This window comes from Phalangium opilio, unplaced genomic scaffold, assembly GCF_054372755.1.
Source record: "Phalangium opilio isolate 3A_F unplaced genomic scaffold, DU_Popi_V2 ptg000011l_1, whole genome shotgun sequence".
NCBI lineage: Eukaryota > Metazoa > Arthropoda > Arachnida > Opiliones > Phalangiidae > Phalangium > Phalangium opilio.
This window is the reverse complement of record NW_028324147.1, coordinates 5,632,633-5,654,506: the sequence shown is the minus strand read 5'-3', so window position 1 is coordinate 5,654,506 and position 21,874 is coordinate 5,632,633. Positions and strand designations below refer to the sequence as shown.

The following is a 21,874-nucleotide window of genomic DNA, read 5'->3' as shown; positions in this document are numbered from 1 at the left end:
GACTTCCAGGGGTAAACGTTAACATTAGTTTCCCATAGAACGCCTGTAGAAATGTTTTACCCGCAACACTTCACTGCGCGTTGGAAAGCCAACATTCTGGGGCAAGATACAATATTTACCAAAAATCATTAGAAAAATTTCATAACTTACTTGTTCGGACGTGACTGGTGATTTTTTAAATTTGGCTAGATCGCATATTGTATCCGTATCGGATCTTAAGTCACTCTGACATCCGCAAAGGATGATGGGAACGTTCGTACACTGTTGTCTTATCTCTGGCTGCCACTAATATCCAGTTAAAATGTACAAAGGAAGAAAATAATTTTGTGAAAATTGTGTCTCCATCATCATTTGGAGGAAGACTAAATTTAGTCTTGTTCGTTAGATTTAAAGGGTGACTTAGATGACAAACACGGAGACGACGAAAATTATATTATGCTCTGATATTAAGGAAGTATTAAATCTTAGAAATAAATTATTTTTAATCGATTGCATTGTTAAATTAAATAAGTATATCATGTGAAATAATTAATTTTTTTTAATTGGAACTATCAAAGGCAAATGGAAGTAACAGGAAGTAACTAGGTACTGGAGTGACTAATGCCCAAGTCTCGCTTTCTCTCTTGCTTCATTGGTCTACCAATCATAGTAGTTAGTTTTTTTGAGGTATAATGGGCGTTACTCTAGCTTCTTTTCTCAACCAATCAGCGGTCTACGTTAATATAGCGTTATCAATTGTATAAATATCCGTCGGAAATAGTTCAGTTTTTGAGTCATAGAGGGCGTTAGAAATTTTAGAATATTTTTGAATTTTAAAGATAATAGATTCTGTAGAACTTAATATGGTTTGCTTGCAGCCAATATCTTTTCTAGAATTAATACTCCAGTTATCTCTTTGCTATAACGTGGGAGAGGGAGCAGCTAATAGGAGACTCTCTCCTTACTGCTTCACTCTCGAATATTCCTATTTGCTATTGCTGTTAACAATGCCTTAAGTTTATTTTCATCCCAGTTTCTAAGTAAATTGAGTATAGGACTATAATCTGTTTATAACAATGACAATTGTCTGGTGATAACCTTGTTGACGGTGTCTTCTAAGGAATCCGGGTCACCAATTTGGAAGCACAGTAGGAAAACTTTGGAGTCTTGATAGGCTAAAGGTCGAACTGTATCGTACGCCTGAGCTCCTAATTTTAAAAATAATAAACAAAAGTACCCCGTATCATTTTAATTCACTTGAAATATTGACATCAATTAGAACTAAACCAATAAGGGTGTAATATTTAATTACCTGACGTATCCCATAAGTGAAAATGTATTCTAATTTCCGCCATTTCGTATGTCACTGCGTATTTTTCGAATCCCGTCGGAGTGTATAGCTGAAAAAGAAATATGTTTTTGTTAATTTAAGAAAAACTTTAAAAGGGAAAGTTCGCCCCAATATTTTAATTACTTATTAGAAAGATCAGGGATAGATTTAATGTTAGAAGTAGGAATGGAGAACAGAGTAATGTGGGCGCGCGTTAAAGTCCCGGACCCCCCCTTCCACGGGACGGAGGGGTATGAAAGAAGAGGCGGGTCATAGCGACAGAGGTAAAAAGGAATTGCTTATTTTTCGTCGTCCCCATCAGCAACGTCATCAAAACGTGTTTAAGTGAGCCATTAAGATTATTTAAACTTTTATGTGTTGTAGAAGGGAAGGGCTCTATACTGGGCTATGAGTCGGTCTCACTGAAGTGAATACTAACCGTTCTCCATTCCTACTTCTAAAATTAAATCTATAGCTGCGTAAACTTTGTGTATCTTTTTAATAACATAGTTCCAATTTTAAACACTCATTATTTTCGACCTTCTTTCGAATTAAAAGAAAGGAAAAAACCTTTAATTTAGAAACACATTGTCACTTTCCGTTGTTAATTTTAAATACAATGTATCCACGTGAAGCCTTTTCAAAATATTTAACCTTTAAAACCTTGCAGATTAGAGTCATTACTAATCATCGGAAAATATGCAAATTACGTAGTGTTCATACCACCTTAAAAGTACTGTACCAAACACATTTAACCTCCCTAACATTTATATAATAGAAAATATTACTTAAATAGACTTTAGCTCCACGGAACCTTTAAAACGACATACACCAAGGCTTAGCTATAAGTTTATGTATAATAAGAATACAAGGGGTCTATTAGCCCCAATTTCTCCTTTACTAGATTAGTGGCTTTTGGATTAGAGCTCGCGATAAGGGTACTACAAGACCCCCCTATACTTTATAAGGCTCATTAGCCTGCCCCCAAACGATTAACAAAGAATAGGGGTTGGGGTAGAGAGCTGGCTGGGGGCCCTGACTCTAATTAAGTAGGCCTATATAGGGCGCTAAGTTAAAACAGATTTCTCTTGGACGAATTTTTTATCTACGACCTAGGATTTATATTAAGTAGAAAATATAAATGACTTGGAAAATGTTAGGCCTTGGTCGACTCGAGTTAGGCCTTGGCCTTTAGGTTTTTGAAGGTAAACGATGCTTAGGAATCCTTTTGATAAAGGGTAGGGTGTAGGGTGTACCAATGAAGTCTGGCCAGCTCTAGCTTCCCTCTTAATATTTCTCATTTTATATTACGGCCTCTGTTATGGGGAGCCGTTATTTTTTATTCTGCGGGTCCCTAGTCATCTTTCTTGGGTCTTAACTGGGCCCCAAATCTGAGCTTCCTCATTTTCACGTTTTCCCTCTCTCTCTTTCTCCCTCCTCTCTTTTTCCCTGCTTCACTTTTTTTTACGGGAGATTTAGGGATAAAAATCACCTTTGGAAAAAAAGGGACTTTCCATAAAGTTCGTACCCGGATTCATTTATACCTGATCTGTCACCTTGCGTTTTTCTGGGTAATGTATTAAAAACATAATTCTTACAAAATAGAATATCCAAATTTAAAATTTTATATACAGTTGAGTTGACTTTAATAGTCTCTTAATTTAGATGATTTGAAATTAAGTATATTTAAACTTTTAAGACAGTTGATTTTCATAGTTCTAAATGTGAATATTGGAAAATACGGGTTTAAATTCTTAATTTAAAATGTTTTTGCTGTTAATACCCTCTTTAGTCGACGTAAAATTTGATAGTTCAAATTAATTAGCTTAATTTCGTCTACTTTATAGTTTTGGTAGTTTTAAATATTTGAAAATATGAAAATTTGAGCCTTATGTTTGTTTTTTTATTTGACCAAATATTGCTAAAGTGGAGGATTCATACCATTTACACCAGAAGGCCAGGCTACCTGGTGTAAAGAAACCCGTCTGCTTTTTGTCCTCCATTTAGCTGCCGGCCTCCTGGTGTAAATAGTATGAATCCTCCATGTGTGTAAATTATCTATAAAATAATACAATCCGCTGCTTGACAGGGTGATGATGTCGTAACTCTTTCTTAACCGCTGCTTGACAGGGTGATGATGTCGTAACTCTTTCTAGTAAATTTAATTTTAAATTCACTTACGTTAAAATTAAAATTAATTAATTAATAAAACCTCCATAGATCTACCCGGGCCAATATCGTCCATTTTAATTAATACCTTTGCTTATAAATTAAAATTACCTAGCATCTCTTGAACGATAAACAATTAAATAAACATCCTAATAACGTCTCAGGCGTGAGAAGCAATTGTGTGGAAAGCCGCCGTGGGAAATAAGAACATCAGTCAATGACGTCGTATTAAGTGTCTATATCCTACCAAGAAGTGATATCTAGTTTATTAGGGATAAGGTATAAGATGCCTAAATATTCGCGCGCCATAGTCCCAGTCCCCCTTTCAAAATACAAGGGGGGACGTTAAAGGAGGACGGCCAATTTCGCTACACTCTCCTCTGTCGGAAAATACGTAATTTTCTGGTCATTCGCGTAGCGCTGACGTGAGTTTTCAAGAACCAATGAGATCGACGCTGGTTGTAATTTACAGGCGGGGATTAACTATACATTTGGACTGGAGATAAAGCTAGATTATAAATGTGGGGGCGAATTTATACCTTCTCCCTAATAAACTAGATATCACTTCTTGATCCTACCTTACTATATTGCCTGGTTACTAGATGAAGTATTCTTCTAGTAGTTGCTAACGTAATCCTCCTTGCCATCCATTACTCGCAAAGCACTCCGGGCCATAAAACACCTTGTCTTCTAGAGACTAAGGCCCCCACGAGCTAGGCAGGCAGGCAGGGCTTTCATCCAATTTAGTTCTAAGAAATTGGTCCAATTTCGACTACGTCTTTTACGAAACGTCCCCTACTTTTAATCCTAAAGTACATAATACCATACGAAGACCTCTCTATTACCATGCTAGTTTTTCCCGCCCTGAAAACTACTACTATGGGGCGCCACTAGCCTTTTTTTATTTTTCTTTTTTACTTTTTCTAAAATTGCCAATAAAGACAAAAAGGCACGCGCCCTGGAATACCAAGTTGATCTTAAAGACTCCTCCCCCCCCCTTCCTTTGCGCCTTTTCCAGACAAGGAAACCTACTACCACCTACCACTTCATAAAAATAGGGCGGGAAAGGTTTAAGGTTTTTCCTTAAAAAAAAAAATCTCATCAGCGCCTCCCTGTGGATGAATCTTAAGAGCTCAATGGTTTCCCCCCATTCTTCTCCTTCCCTCATAACCCCTTTAAAAGTTTGCCTGCCTCTAAGAATCATTTTTGCCTCTAAGCACCTGAGGGAAGAGGTATACAGGGAGACTTTATTTGGGGGTAGTAGGAAAAATTATGTAACCCGATTTTCCAAAAACGGACGGTTTTAACTGCCTTCTGTCGGAAAACCTCTTTAATTTTATTAAAAGTTTATATGATATGTTGGCCATAAGTTTGTCACTGGTTACAAACTGGAGCTTGTCATGAAGTGAATGAGGTAGGTCATAGATTCGAGGTAAAGCTGTCAAAGTCCTGCAAAATTAACAGAGTGTAGGACTTCAATTCTCGCTTCCGTCGTTCTCGAACTAGTTATCTCGAGCTCCAAGTCTCTAGCATTACGAAGTATAGGAAGTGTAAAATTTATAGAAGGTATCTTATAAACTTATGGTTTTATTGCTATAATTTGGGTAACTTATATTTGAATTTTGCGATTCAGATCACGTGACTAGTCTCATTAAACGGAGGGTCCTGAAAGAGGAGCGTTATTTACCTCTTGTGGCAAGATAGTCTCTTCCCCAAACTATGACATTGTTGGCTCCCTCTATACATCGTCTCCCTGATCTAACTTAGTCTCATGTATTTTTCTTTGCTTGGGGGGAAATGAAAGATTATTTAAGCACTTCATATTTCTTTAAAGAATGAAATGATATAGCGAAGGGATGAAGGTATATACGTCGTGGACTATAACGGGTTCTTGTACATGTATATACAAGTTATTCATAATTTTCTGCTTCTTTTAAATAAATAATTTCTTATTGCTGCATTATCAATCTATGACGTAACTATAGCAAGACATTTTGATCTAAGGGCCACAGTTTTCGAGTTAAGATTGTGCATAGTATTTCACGGATGACCTGTATATTTCAGAAAAATATTGGTTTCTTTGTTGTTACAATTCGTTACCAATTGCATTGTTGATACCAGTAACGCAAGTTAGGGAAATTAAGGTTGATTTGAACTGATTTGAGTATAGTTCTTCTCAACGTTGGGACGAAGGCGAACCCCTCCTGAACGCCATTAAGAACGTACGTCCTAATCTAGATCCGTTACGTTTTAGCTTTATGTAATATCATACACAACACCCTGTATATTAGATGACCCTCCCCTTCACGACGTGAAACTATATATTCATATAAATTTTTACTCTTATACTCTATTCCACCTCTAAAGTCTAAACCCTTGTTTTATTTTCTTCTTGATTTTTGGGGATATGTCCTGGAATAAACGATGCTGCTCCATTTTTGGGTCTTTTAGATCCAATATTTTTCTTTGGTCGTCTGCTTAACTCCCCCTTCTCCACCTTCCCGCCATTCCTACGTGGCGTGTGTGTCGCGGTATAAAAAAAAAGCCCGCCAAATAGCTCGATACGGGTCATTAAGCAACCTGTTTACGTCTTTACGAGCTAGCCCTAACGCTAAGCCTCCCTTTTAAATCTTTCCTTTTTTTTAAATAAGTTCTAAACTTCTTCATTTTGCGGGGAAAATGCTAAGCCTAACGTTACCATAGCAATCTTTCTAATGACCCGCAATGGGAACCGTTAAAGATAAAAAGTCATTTTCGCTCCTAAAATCGAGAAACAAAAACTATAAAATATTCTAAATCGTTCAAAGGACCTTAACTATTAGAAAGTATACTTTTTTTCCATTCTGAACTTATGGCCAATTACGACCGTAAATTAACGTTGCTTAGATAATACCATAAGTTTATAAGATATGTTCCATAATTTTGTCACTGGTAACTTAGAAACTGGAGCTTGTCATAAAGTGACTGAGGTAGGTCATAGATTCGAGGTAAAGCGACGCCTGTTGAGGGGCTGTCAAAGGCTTAGTAAAGCAGACTAAATAGGAAGATGGGAGTCTTGCAATATTAACCACCGAGTGTAGGACTTCAATTCTCGCTTCCGTCGTTCTGCTAGAACTAGCTCAAGCAATAAGTCTCTAGCATTGCGAATTATAGGTACTCTCATACTTATGGAATAGTCATGTCTTATAAACTTATGCTAATACGTATATCATTTATTTCATAATGAAGTTCAAAGTTATTTATTTTAATTTAAATTGAATTTATAAGCGTTTCATCAAAGTAATGAATTAAGTGTGATCATTAAGAGGATTCATTAATTAAATATATGTAATTTTAAATCGTCATTAGGGTGCATTGTGATAATTTAAATATCATTAAGAGATAATCATTATAGAGTATATCTATTAATTTTATATTGAAAAATGCTCTCAAGAGATAGTCGCATAAATCAAGTTCCGTGGTAGTGAAATTTTTGAAATTTTAAATGCAGTTGTGTAGTTAATGTTCTTGGAAACAATTGAATATGCGTACGATTACCACTTTAATACTAGCATTGAAATATCTAAATTAATATTTTGGTTGCAACATTTAAATTAATCAAACCTTTAAATGATGAAAATTGCAAATTTCCGAGAACACTTTATTTATTTCCTTAATGTTTGAAACGATTAAGCCTAACCGTGCATAATCCGTGAATATCTAAAACCGCCTAAATTCGAGTGTATGTAGAGGTAATATCTTTACTAAATTTACCATTTACTATATCGATTATAAATTTTAAAATGATTACACTCAAATTAAACGAGCCTTCAGTTCGTTATTGGTCCTAAAATTTAATCGCAGGCGGGACGTATTGCTCCAAGGAAGGTCCCGACTAAAATTTGAATAATGTAGAGATTCGATTAGAATAGAAGTTCAATTTCAATATAAATGAACTTATCCGCAAAGTTTTCATCGCGCGGTTCCCGCAATTTTAAGACAAACGGCCGTATGTCTGAACATCGAGAAACTACCTCCGACAGGATTTGTAATACCATACTGAGCCTCAAGGGAGAATTTACCTTCTAAATGCCGATTCAGATTAAAGTAAAATTTTACGTTCCCGTAGGTCGCATTTCTTTTCGGCTGCGAGAGCAGACGACATAAAACGAGGCGCATTTTATGGTGATTTTTTTTTTTTGGACCAAGACTTTGGAATGCTAAAATAGCCGAATTCAAACTGATAAATACCGTCAGGAGTTCTAAAACGTTTCATACATCGTCTACTCATGTGTAACTCAATCGATCACGCGTTAGTAAGACGTGATCGGGTGAGCTATGGCTAAAGAAAAGGCGTTAATGAGGTGGCGCCATCTCGACCAATGAGATAGATAGATAGAGTTACAATTCAAATCGGCTTACCGCGAAACACATTGTTTTTATCAAGCACGTTTATCAAAACGTGACAGCGCCACCTGGGAGCCTCTAGCGGAACTAATTACAACTTTTACTTGCTTATTTGCAATCAGAAATATCGTTCTGATTTTTATTTCATCTATTTATTAGTTTTAATATTTAACTCGCGTATTTTATTTAACACGTCTAAAAACTATCTTGACAGCTTGTTACACAGATTATAGCAGCAGACGGTAATAAAAAAGTTCTTAGGGTGGCGCCACCCGTATTTGATAAAGATTCATGCTCGACAGAAGGTGTATTGCGAAACGTCGATCTCGAGATCTCACGTTGTGACTCTAGGTTTCATATATATATTCTATCTCATTGATCTCGACACGTGTCTAATTAAGCGAGAAAAACGACTTTACTGACGTGAACGTAAGATCTTAGCCCTGTCTGAACGGGCCTTTAAACTGCCAAACTGTTCGACGCAACGACCTCATGCGTCACTCTTGGGAATTAAAAATCCAGTACAAAATGGCGGCGGCTGCAGTGAGTCTAAAATTTACGCGCCACTACGTAGACGAATATGCAAAGTTTTACGTTACAAATCTTGTAGGAGGTGTAGTTTATCGATGTCGAAGCCTAAATCGAATCTCTCGTAAATTAAAATCATCAATTTTAAAGATTATAGACTTAATCAACTTCCCAAATATCGAGAAGGCTCAATTTTAATATTTTAATTAAATTAATGAAAGGAATTGCTTCCGGTATATATTCTAGAAAGTAATTTATTTAAAACTATTTGAGTGTAAGGATAACCGACGTACCGCCGAAAGTACCGTATTAAATTGTGTAATTTAATTAAAATTTTGGTGGGATTTTAATTATGGATTATTTTCAATCGATAAAATTTATTAATGTGGTCTGGTTTCATTCAGAGTATAGTTCGTAGACCATTCCATTAAATACTTGCGGAGGTTATTTCCCTTGACCAAAAAGGCAACACCAGATGGAGCCAGCGTCATTTCGCAGAAGGGTAATAGCCTAAGAAGGCGGAATTAATGGAATAGTCTATTTAGAATGGTTCAACTAGCTACAGTGGAATCCACTAGTTTATTAAAGCTATTGGTTTGAAATTTAGAAAATAATTTGAATAGTAAAGAATTAAAATGCAGTGCAAATAAAATGCTTCATTAATTTTAAAATGAAGATTTTTTTAATTTTCTTTTCCAATTCAAATGAAAATAATTATTGCTAACCAAAGAAAAAAAGTGCATTGAATGCTGCGATGTTTTTATTTATACGTATCATCCACCAAATCTGGGCAAACGTTCGAAACCCTCATTGATTCGCCCAAACCTTTTCCAAAGGCAAAGTTAATTGGGTAATAAATTCGGATAAAATCCTAGCATCCCTTCCTTCCTCTTTTTGCTCCTTTACAATTGAGGAGGAGGGCATTCCTATCGGCGGCCATCGCCCAACCGCTTATTGGCTTTTACTAGAGATGGAGACACCAAAGAGAATACCAAGAGGAGTCGAAGATGAAGCCTTGGAGTGTGTGTGGCTTACAGCTGGATTGTGTCGTCTGCTTAAAGAATGAAGTCTTGGGGTTTTAGGGCTTATAGCTGGAATGTGTCGTCTGCTTAAAGAACCGAGTCTTAGTAGTACTACAAAGTCTAGAAACGAATATTTTTTCAGCAGACAACTAAACAGCCGACGTGATGTGACTAGAACCAGGGAGGAGAGACTAAAGAGGGAGTAATAATGTGAATAGGAGTGTTGGTTCGCTTCGTGGCTAAACTATTCTCTCTCCGGCGCTGGCTCAGTCACTGGCCTCGGTGTCCGCGCGCATGCGTCAGAACTGGAAGTAGGAGCTGGCGGTAGTGTAGTAACTGGCGCCACTAGCAGTGCGCGTTAGCTAGAATCGAGGACGAGAGAGATAAAAATTCCTACCCTCCCTTTTTTCCCCTTCCATTTATATTACTGCTTCTTTAGCATTAGACTAACACTCCCTTTCAAGTCTCTCCTCCTGTTCGAACCCTACCTAAAAATGAAGGTTACCAAAAATAATACTGCAACTTCCACTCCTCATGGTGTATTCTCTTTGGAAGCGCGGCAGCGAAGAATCTATATCCATTGCAAATGGCGTCAGATCAAGCTGATGATTCTTTAAACAGGAGTTCCTATTCATTCCCGTTTCGATAGGTCCTTTTCGGTTAACTCGGTTCGTTTCTTAAAGCACGTGGGGTTTTGAGCTGGGGTAAGAGAGGAGTTTAATGGAATTGATTCATTCATTTATATCTTGAGGGGCTTGCTTCCACTTCCTCTTCCTTCCTTTCCCCTGGTGGTTTCTCCCCTTTTGGAATTGAAGTTAAGCCATGGAATTTGTTTTCTGTAACTTGGGTTTGGGATTTTTGCCTCAACTGCTGGGACCTAGAATCTGATGCGAGAATCTTTTCTCTCGATTGCGTCCCAGATTAATTGAACGGCGTGAAAAACTGGGTCTTTTCTTGTATACCCTTTTACACGTACTGTGTTCCCCCCGTTCAAGTGCAGTTAGTAAAACAACCGAAGTTGCATTGGCTGTAGGATACAAAACGAGGACCTTTTCGACGTTAAAAAAGGGGGTTGGCAACCATTAGTATCGGGACATAAAAGGGGGTATACATTGCCATCCGTCTCTGCGCACAATCATGATACAAAATGACTACTGCACAGGCGCCAAAAAGCGAGATGGAAGGCAAAGTTTATCCCCGTGTCTTTCCCTTTCTGTTACATCATAATGGTCTATTGCTTGCAATAAGTATTTTTCTCGGTTAATATTAGAGAAACGTTATTGGGTTATTTAGAGCACAGCTTCGTTTCCGGCGACCCTTTTTTTAGAGAAAATAGTACTAGAATTGAATGTAGAGTCAATAGTTATTAAGACCAATCCACTTCCGGTTGTGATGTCTGTCACAAGAATCAATACTAAATGTAAACCAACCAATCAGGCAGCTGAAAACTAAAGAACCAATTATAGTGGAGCTTTAGCTTCCCTAAATTAAAATGCCATGGGGTTCATCACTCTGAAGAAGTTCATTTTCAGAAAATACAACCTTTTTGACTCAGCTAAATGGGTCCAAAATTTTATATAATTTATCCAACTTTTAAATCAAAACGGAGAGCTCTGATTCGTGGACTCGTGGTATAATATCTCAGTGCTTTGACGCGGGATTTGCGACAAGGGTTGATAACCTCTTGGTACAGAAAATCAAAATTGTTTATATTAGAACCTTTTTGCAAAAATGAAACGTTCACCTTGGTTACTGATACTACTCTATCGTAAACCTCAACGGGATAAAAAAAAAAATAGTCGTTACGTAACAGGAGCAACAGCAGTATAATGTATCCTGTTACTTGATTTCTCAAAGCCTGCAGAACACCTTGACCTCTGTTGAATACTCGGGTTGATTTTCGGGAAAAACACGGATCTTAAAGACCCTTTATAGGGGATAGGAAACCTAGCTAGGCGCTTTGTCAATACAAAAATCACACGGTACTAGCAAGGGGAGATTAGTATCTAGTTTATCAAGGTCAAGGAAGTTAATTTCACAGGTCACTATTTAACGAGGGGGGTAACTTAATGGGCGGATGGGTAGAAATTATTTGAAATACGTCACAGGCATTGAATGACGTCAAGATACGAAGACACTCCACATGCAGTGGGACTGGACAACTAGTCCTCGTTTTTCGCGGGATTGTAGCGCCAGTAAACGTCTTCGTTGTGAAAAAAATTAGTAGGCAATCCTCAGTATAGGTACATACAAGGGGGTTGATCCACAGCCGTCTCTGCGCACTCTCTGAACCCAAAACGCCTAGAGCGCAGGCGCCGAAAAGTAAGATGGAAGGCAGTTTTACCCCTCTGTCTTTCCCTCTTAATTACCCGAACTAAGTTTCTTTTAACCACGCCTTTCCTCAGTCATGTGCCTATGACGTATTTCATATAATTATACCCCACACGTCAATGCCTTTAAATAAAACTATTTATTTTTTTAGTATAGCAAGGTCACTTTTAATATCAAAGCATTGAATATTCTCTTATCGCTAAAATTACAGCTTTTCCTGTCCGTTTATAAAGACAAAGTCCATAACAAAACTGCGCATACATGAAAATAAAAAAAACAAAAAATCCACAGCCAACAAGGGTTCATGCCAGGTGTAAATTGCAACGTAGTTGAAAGAAACTTGGCTATATCTCAATTATACCAGATGGTCAACCACCGGTGTTAACCGATTTATGTCTAGAGTACACTGAGACTGAGATGGACAATGGGGGTGGGGTAGAAAAGGAGCAAACGAACTGTATATACGTTTGTCAGGATAATATAACACGTAACCACTAGGGGATAGTTTTGTCCATGTTCTTTGCGCGCTCCCTGATTTTTCTTCGTTTTCTTTATGTAGCACTCCATCTCCGTGGAGGAGCGAGCTACTCGCTTTCTCCTCGGCTCGCTGCTCCCCAATTCCCCGACACATCTAGGGCCGGCTTAGCTTTTCATAGCTATACTATTTTAAACGAACGAATGACGTTGCAAAAAGACACTGAGGCAGGGGGGGGGGGGGTAAAAACTGGGTGGGGGAATGAAGGATTGTTTCTTAAATTCTAATTAAGAAATTAACTGATGTGAAAAAAAAATAATCAAGAAACAGTTAAAAATACTTCAAAGTTGATATTATCATTATACTTAGGCCTATATGAAATTGTGATTTTTTTTTTTTTTTTTTGGGTGGAAAAATTAACTATTTCAAGATTGAATTTAATGGGATAGATGCGCGCAAATCTAACCCTTTGTTCTTGCTTAAAACATCTTTAAAACGTTCAGAGAAAATTAAAACGCTATAAACAAGCTTCAGTTTTTATCGTGTTGGGTTTGGTTTAGGTGCTACTGCCTTTTCAATATAATCTGTAATGTGAAGTTAAAGCAGAAGGGGATAATAGAAGAAGGATGACACTCTGTATCCTCTTAATACTTTATTTATGTAACGTGATTCTTCCCAGGCTCACCCTCCCTTTTTGTTTGCTCTCCTGCTCATCAAACTTCAGATGGGAATCGCACTTACCGTGCTAGGGTGAATTCTTAACTGTTTGGTAAATCCTCAGCAATCAACCCTGCACAAGCCTTGATTCTCTTGACGTGGGACAAAAATCCACAAGCGCATGCGCCTTGGCAAATAGTTAAGAGCTAATAGAGTAATGATGAGGGAACTATTTATCGCGGATGTTTGTTCGGTTTGGTAACCTTGCATGCACCAAATGTAAAATGATGTTGGGAAGAATCATCTTACAGTTACCTCTCTTTTTGGTACACTTCTCTCGAAGAGAAGTATTATATACTTCAGGTAAAATACATTTTTCTACTCCCAAGAGAGCGTACGGATTCTACGTTTGATCATGAATTTTAATGTTATACCTTATAAACTTGTAAAAGCTTTTAATCTTCGAGACTAAATATGAAAATGCTACAAAATATATTAAAAACTAAACGTGCATTTTACTCAAAATGCGAGTAAACTTTGAATTTTAATTCCCCAGCTTTGGGCTTTTCAAAACTTGAAACAGAAACAATAGTTAATCCCCGAAACCAAGGCTTAGGTACTGTACATATATCTTCCATCGTTAAGCCTTTGCAGGCTTCCAAACTAGATGAATACAAACCGCTAGATTATATTTAAAAACGCTAAACTTTAAAGTTTAATTCGAAATAAAGTATACGTGTTTGATATAACAAAACCACCAGTATATCCTTAGACTAGGTTTAAGCGTAGACATATCTCGCTAAAGGCCCATTCAGAGTTTCAGACCAGACTAAAATCTTACGTTCAAGTCGGTGAAGTCGCTTTACTCGCTTAATTAGACACGTGTCAAAAAAGATTCGCGGGTTTAGATTGAAAATTTTCAGTTTCGTTGGCGCCAGTGTCGAGATGGCGCCACATCGTTAGGGCCTTTTCTTTAGCCTTAGCTCTCTCGATCATGCCTTATTGACGTGTGATTGAGTGAGCTATGCATTAGCAGACCATGTATGAAGCTTCTTGGCACTCTTGGTGGTATTTGTCGTTTTTGTTTCGCAGCTTTAGTATTCAAAAGTCTTGGCTCAAAAATCACCATATACACGACTCGTTTTATGTTGTCTGCTCTAACGTCTGAACAAGGAAATTTAGGTACGGACGCGACCTACGGGAACGTGAGAATTTAGTCTGAATGGGCATTAACAAGTGGATATTTTCAAAGTTCTCTGCAGAGATCCAAGTTGTCATAAATAATCTCGTCTCAAGATCTAAGCGAATAGGGCTCGGTACTTCGCGGATTTTAACTGGAATTATACTAAGTTAAAGTATGTAGCTATAACAATTTTTTTTCCCATGCATGCTCGTGGTTATGAATTACGTGGTCTGCAGTGAAAATTGGAGCTTCCCGAAAAACCTTAAGCCTAATCGTTATTAATGAGGAGTTGAATATGCGAACGTGTCTTCTACCCAAAAATGTCACTAAATTTTTAGTCGTGCTGAGATTTAAGTATAGCTTTAAACATAGAGAAATAATGTCCGGGAATGGGTCTCAAAATGGCGAAAAACCTTAACCATGCTAAATTGAGTTGGAAATTTCCAATGGGAAAACTCGTCGGCGTAAGCTTCCACTAAATTTATTGATGTAATTAACTCTTCAGGGAAGGCACGAAGAAAAACTTCACTATTTAATCTATACGCAACGTAGGTTATATTATGAATATTGGTTAGTGTGTTAGTTTGTGCGTTTGTGGGTTGTAGAGGAACACGAAATGCAATAGACCTTTAGGCAACCCTCGGTATCGGGACGTACGAGGAGTTGATACATTGCCATCTCTGCGCACTCTCTGGACCCAAAAGTGCCCTACAGCGCAGGCGCCAATAAGCCCGCATGGAAGGCTATGTTTTACCCTTGTGTCTTTCCCTCTTAGTTACATTGCAGAGGCTTATTGGGGTAGACAGAGTTTTATGTACAGTTATGTTGTTCATGTCGACTTTTGTCTTAGGTGTCTTTTCTTGTTTCAAATGAACGATGAAGGTATTGCGTTTGCGCTGAGAAGTCACTGGTTCATACCCTTTACACACGTGCTCCAAATAACTATTTTCTTCCTTATATTTGTAAAACAGCCCGCCATTTAAGACTTAAAGCTGCGTTCGTATTTGTTAAGAAATTGCCTCTACACATCACTTTGGTTGGCGCCTAAAACCTAACAAAGCTAATAGACCTTCCACTCCTGTATTTATTTCTCTATTTATGTTAGTTATTTTTACTTCTTGGCGCGAGACCTACCTACCTATATTTGCACGTGATAAAACGAATTTGAGATTCATTTCGATTGGGTATACAATACATTAAATAAGAATTTAGGCATTCGTCTTCGAGCCAATAACAATAGTACCTTATACCCGTGACTTACAAATTGAAGTCTTAAAGGTAATGATAGCTTTAGAAAATTATCCAGTTTATTCCGTCCTGATCTTCTTTTGGTTATATTCCTTTCGTCCCATTTTCAGTTACCTCTTAACCGAGGCTTAGCGGACAAACTATTAAGAGCGAGTGAGTGGGCGAAGGTGGTCCGCGATTAAATATTTAGAAAGGCTTTAACTCCATTAGGCCGAGCTCGGTCACGAATACCATCGATTTTGTACCGTTACGCCTTGAACCCTAAATTGCCAGCTAAACTAGACGTTGCCTTTTATATATATACCGACTTTGAACGAAGTTAGTTGGGGAAAATGGTAAAGTAAGGATCTAGGATCCTCTTCGCTTCATTCAACAGATTTAGGAAAAGTCAAGGAAAAAGCCCAGGGCGCTATAGCTTCCAATTCTCGCGATTTCATGGAAAATAGGTGTGCAAATTAAGTAAGGTGTAATGTTGACTTGTACTTTGAATCACTATCGATGCCATGTTGGGGAATTTTTTATTGTCATTTCCTTGGTTTAATTGGCAAGAACCAGTAGCCGGACCGCCACTATTTAAACCGTTTAGTTTTTAATTAAATACGAGTTTATGATTTTTCTATTTGATAAACTTTTAAGTTACCTTAAAACAAAAATTTAAAATTTTATACTCGGGTTACATTCCAATGGATTAACTATCATCCCAATCTCACGCGGAAACCCCGGAAGTCTTTGACACAATCACCTTCAAAATGTGAATACTATGAAAGGCAATGAAGGTAGGAAACTCAATAAACCTCTAAAGACTATCTCTATTAATTCTTGGTACGTGAATGGATTTCCTCCTTTCAATCCTTCGTTTCCTGATCAGTGTATATCCATTCTGACTTCCCCCGTGGGACTCGCTATGTACAACATCTCTAGTGGCATTTCTATAGGTTAATGCAACTGTACGTAACACCAGAAGGGGATAATAGAAGAAGGCTGACACTCTGTATCCTCTTCATACTTATGTAACATGATTCTTCCGAGGCTCACCCCTTTTAGTTTTCTCTCCCGCTCATCAAAGTTCAGATGGGCATCGCACCGTGATAGGGTGAATTCTATAACTGTTTGGTATTTACTAAATCCTCAGCAATCAACCTACAAACATTGAGTGTCTTGACGTGGAACAAAAATCCACATGCGCATGCGCCTTGGCAAAAAATAAAAGCGCCAATAGAGTAATGATTAGGGAACTATTTACATGGCGTATGTGATTCGGTTTAGTAACCTTGCTATAATAAATGTAAAATGATGTTGGGATGAAGAATCATGTTACAATTACCCACCCCGCTTTGTGCTGGTACACTTCTCTCGAAGAGAAGTATTATATACTTCTGGTGACATAGGCTACTATGTGTTGATATAATTCTGTTTGGAAGCTCGGCTCGCCTTCATTCAGAAATAAAAATTATTTCCTTTTATACTAAACCTGGTTACCTGAATTAACTAACCCTTGGCCTGAGCCCGTTTTGAAAATCCCAGAAACTATACATCGTTCAATTTAAAGACTCGTTGACACGAAGGGCCAACGCAACGGTGCTACGTTTAAACGCTTCTGTAATTACACGGTCAACGAGTAAATTGATTTGAGGTTGAATGTTTATGTATATGTAAATAGTAACTCCTTTATAACATTCAGGCAAATTCTATAATATGTTTGTGGTTTATGCACAGTCTCAATTAGATAATTTCCGAGTTTGATTTGCCAAACCGAATGAACGTTGATGTCAGTAGAAATAGGGAGAGGATTCATTAAAAGTGGTTTGCTTGAGTTCTTCTCAAGGTTGGAACGGACGGCGAACCCCTATTACCATCATAAGTTTAGAAGATATGTTGGCCATAAGTTTGTCACTGGTTACAAACTGGAGCTTGTCATGAAGTGAGTGAGGTAGGTCATAGATTCGAGGTAAAGCGACGCCTAGTGAGGCACTGTCAAAGGCTTAGTAATGCAGACAAAATAGGAAGATGGGAGTCCTGCAAAATTAACCACCGAGTGTAGGACTTCAATTCTTGCTTGTCGTTCTGCTAGAACTAGCTCGAGCTTTAAGGTCTCTAGCATTACCAAGTTTAGGAAGTGTCATACTTATGGAAAGAACATATCACTTATAAACTTATGGTACCATTAAGCTCTATTGTAGACCCTTAACATTTTAGCTTTATGAATAACCCCCCCAATTAAGCATCGATTTATTGAATTTCAAAGTTGTGAAAATGTTTAGTTTCTGAAAAAAACATTCCCCCGACCCCATTTCATAGGGGTCAGTCCAAAGACTCCATAGTGTTTAGTGTCAACATAGAGACAGGAAACTCTTCTCGGTTTCCTGTCCTTTCAAACATCCGGGTAACACCGGGTACTTGTGTATAAACAACACCACATCTATATTGAGAAAAGTAAAACACAGTGCACAAAGCTTCTAAATGAATCAAGTCCGTAGCTGTATGCACAAAAACCCATACGGTAAACTCTTCATCTATAAAATTTAGGATCCCTTCAACCTATACGTGACGTCATCCCCAAGAAAGAAGACGGTGGCAAGATTATATAGAAACCCACAACGAAACTACCATTAATTTAAGACCTCCCGGTTCAATTGGCGACTATGGTATAGTGCTATACCCCAAGCCGTCATCGAAGCGAGCGTGGCTTTAATAAAAACGTCGCCCCAGTACTGGTACCCGACGATTGACCTCTTCCGGTATGGGTTGTAGCGTCCCTAGAACTATACCTTACGAGGCATCAGGGTCCCCGGGAAATATCTCACTCGGGAAACCAAATGGTAAACCCGGGAAAAAGTGAATTGGGCCCTATCGACTATATAGCTCCCTTCCTCAAGGTTGCCATGATAAATTGTCGCCCTGTCCCGCGACTTTAGCCGACACGTCACTAATAATGGATGATCTTCCGAGAGGCGGAAGGTGTCCTTTAAGAGTCACTGACAAACTAAAATGATAGTCCATTCAGGGATGTAGCCATCATTTTTCACCCTGATTCTTCCCTTATAGGGAGGTGTCTAACACTTCAACGTATTCCTTGTATAATTAAATGTTTCATAAGTTCATAAGATATGTTGGCCATAAGTTTGTCACTGGTAACTTAGAAACAGGAGCTTGTCATGAAGTGAGTGAGGTAGGTCATAGATTCGAGGTAAAGCGAGGGAGGATTGGTGAGGGGCTGTCAAAGGCTTAGCATGCAGACTAAATATGAGCTAGATGGAAGTCCTGCAAAATTAACCACCGAGTTAATTTCTTCAATTCTCGCTTCCGTCGTTCTCGAATTAGCTCGAGCTGTAAGTCTCTAGCATTACGAACTTGTATAGGTATTATCATACTTATCATGTAACATATCTTATAAATTTATGGTGTTTCGAATTGATTTTAGGAAGTGTGATACATCTTGGTAGTACAGTTAGCGGGCCATGGGATCATCCCACTGAAAATGGTACTATAATAAGGCACTAACTGCTCCGATATAAGCTTCATATCCCATCCCCCACGTGATTTACCAAGGGAGAAAGAGTCCTGAATGTGACTTAATCCAGTTTGCCGCGCGTCTTTGGTATGGAGAAAGATATGTAACGGTTGGGTCAGATTAAGTATAACGTTCTCTTCTCAGAAGCAAGAAGTCAATGTACTGGTTATGAGATTATTGGATTATCTTGTAGCCTTCCCTTTTTGTGATAAACCTGGAGATAAATATAGTAACTTAGCATTTCCTTTGTAATATAGTATATACCCTAGCTAGCACATTCCCCAATCAATGAATCGGGATTTTCTCTTAAAGGGATACTCTGCAGTAGATTCTTTCTGTTTTTTATCTAAAAAGCGTATAAAATAATGGATATTGTTAATTGGAACCATGTTTCTATCTACAATATTTAAGAAGATACAAGCACAATTAAGTTTCCGTAATGGCGGCGCGCAATGGACACTACGCGTTAGGCTGTCACGTGGTACTAGGCGACCAATAGGGGTACTCTCCAGTGCTTCGCGGGAAAACCTAACGCGTAGTGTTCATTCAATTCACACCTTGTACGCTTAGCACTTAAAACAGGAAAAATAAATTTAAACCAAGAAGTGATATCAAGTTTATTAGGGAGAAGGTATAAGATGCCTAAGTATTCGCGCGCCATAGTCCCAGTCCCCCTTTCAAAATACAAGGGGGGACGTAAAAGGAGGCGACGGGCTATTTCGCCTCTCCTCAGTCGGAAAAACGTAATTTTCGTACTCATTCGCGTCGCGCTGACGTGAGTTTTCAAGAACAAATGAGATGCTGGTTGTAATTTAGAGGCGGGGATTAACTCCGGACCTGCATACGTTTGGACTTGAGATAAAGCTGGAAATGTGGCGAATTTATACCTTCTCCCTAATAAACTAGATATCACTTCTTGTTTAAACTAAGTATGAAACGTCGAAGATAAAATTTTCATTTATAAACAAAGAACTTACCTCTAAAAATTGATCTTGAATGAACCTTTGAACCAGTGAGGTTTTGCCGCTTCTACTATTCCCAACTAGAACTAGTTTGCAGCTCCACTCTTCCATTTGTAGAAAAACCGAACACCGTAAAAGTTAGTCTTGATGTTATAATCCTCTAAATTGAACCGCTTCACTTCACTAACACTTGTTTTTGTTTTTTTTTTTTTTAAACAACAATGCAACCTCGTAACCAAAAATAAACAATAAAATACCTAACACAAATTCGAAAACTAAAATAACGAAAAAGGATGAAAAATGAGATTTTCTCGTGATTCGCGAACTTCTGTAGAAGGAGAATTCGTTCAGTTTCACGAGCTTGTAACACGCGCGTGCACTTACAAAATTGTTGAGTGGATTTTCTCACGAAAATTCGCTTCAAATGAGTGAGATGTTGAAAAAACTTAAATAATCCAGAATAGTGGCGTTGCACTCGCGAGTTTTTTGTCTTTGATCCTTGGACGGATTTTCAGAATTTAGAAATTTCTTAGATCACAAAAACCACTTCGTTTTCTTGTCCAGAGAAATATCTGTAAAGATAAAATGTATAAAGAACGCTCTGTTAGGTTATAATATTAAATTTTAAGCTTTATAACTTAAAATTAGAAAAAGAAATAACAAAAAAAAATAAAAACTTTCATCTGATTTATTATTTTCGCTAGCGAATTTAGGACACCCACCCAAGATGTTATATTTCTTTTTAAAGATACAATTCTTAAAAGTTGAAAGTTCTTCTGTTATATTATGAGGGTTTTTTTTCCTTGTTAACCGGGATACTCTATAAAACCATTGTTATAATAATTATAAAGAGAGTTTTAATTACATTTAAATTACAATGGAGTCTCGGGATATGATGTGGTAATTTATAGTTTTAAACGTTTTTTTATGATATAACAAACTATGTATAAGGAGTAAATTAACCTACATTTAATTTAGTTTAAAAAAATGGAAAACTTAATTGATTTATAATTGGTTATCTTGATTTTTAGTGTATAATTAGTGGTTTTGATTTTAATCTAGCGACGTGAAGACCTATTTAGAGAGAGATTTTTGGGTATTTGACCCGGGTTGACCCCTTAGATGGTAATTAATATAGATAAAAAGTTTATGTAACAAAAACTGGAACACGACTTAGAACTAAAATTCTAACAAAAAATTTGTTAGTTTGTGTATTGTTTGGCTTAACTTGTAACTTATTACAGGGACTAATTAGCAAATTGAATTGCACGGTCCTCTCATTCATTTATTTCTAATTATTTTTAGTAACTATATTATCTAAACGTGTAATTCCATAAAACAATCACCTAGTTTCCAAACCAGTTCAGTTCAGATAACGTACTCTATTTTATTTGAAAAAATATCATACTGTGACTTTAGTTTGACCTCTGCATATTTTCATATACGATTGGGCGCCAAGAAAAGTAAGTAGAATCACCTAGTTTAAAAACTATCTCACTTCAGATAACGTAAGCAAAAAAAGTTCTTTAAATTTTATTTCAAAATATCATACTGTGACTTTAGTTTGACTTCTGCATATTTTCAAATAAGAGATTCAATACCCTATCTATTGGGCGCCAAGAAAAGTAAGGAATATCTTAACGACAGCAACAGTTTTTCTCTGAAAAACGTCTAGCCCTTTTTCTTTCCAATCCCAAAGGTGTCCCATTCTTGAAGAAGAAGGTATAAACAAGAAGTGATATCTAGTTTTTTAGGGAGAAGGTATAAGATGCCTTAGTATTCGCGTATTCCATAGTCCCAGCAGTCCCCTTTCAAAATACAAGGGGGGACGTAAAAGGAGGCCAGGCTATTTCGCCTCTCCTCAGTCGGAAAATACGTAGTAATTTTCGTCATTCGCGTCGCGCTGACGCGAGTTTTCAAGAACCAATGAGATGCTGGTTGTAATTTAGAGGCGGCGGGGATTAACTCCGGACCTACTATACGTTTGGACTGGAGATAAAGCTGGAAATGTGGGGGCGAATTTATACCTTCTCCCTAATAAACTAGATATCACTTCTTGGTATAAACCTTATAGAAAGAAGACTTTTTCTTTC

The 21,874-nt window shown here is 37.6% G+C and overlaps 2 protein-coding genes across 2 annotated transcripts in view; one reads left to right on the top strand and one right to left on the bottom strand.

The window, feature by feature from the left end:
• Positions 1-21,874, top strand: part of LOC149710061 (lysosomal cholesterol signaling protein-like) — a 138,553-nt gene that overhangs the window by 52,132 nt on the left and 64,547 nt on the right. The window lies entirely within an intron of this gene.
• LOC149710062 (ras-like GTP-binding protein rhoA) overlaps positions 1-21,874 on the bottom strand; it is a 45,520-nt gene that overhangs the window by 4,546 nt on the left and 19,100 nt on the right. The window contains exons 2-5 of the mRNA XM_089858692.1: positions 19,797-20,353; positions 1,292-1,379; positions 1,078-1,187; positions 151-285 (exon numbers count right to left, since the gene is read on the bottom strand). Coding sequence (XP_089714818.1) covers positions 151-285; positions 1,078-1,187; positions 1,292-1,379; positions 19,797-19,892 — 429 coding nt within the window. The 5' untranslated portion in view covers positions 19,893-20,353. The remainder of the gene's footprint in view (positions 1-150; positions 286-1,077; positions 1,188-1,291; positions 1,380-19,796; positions 20,354-21,874) is intronic.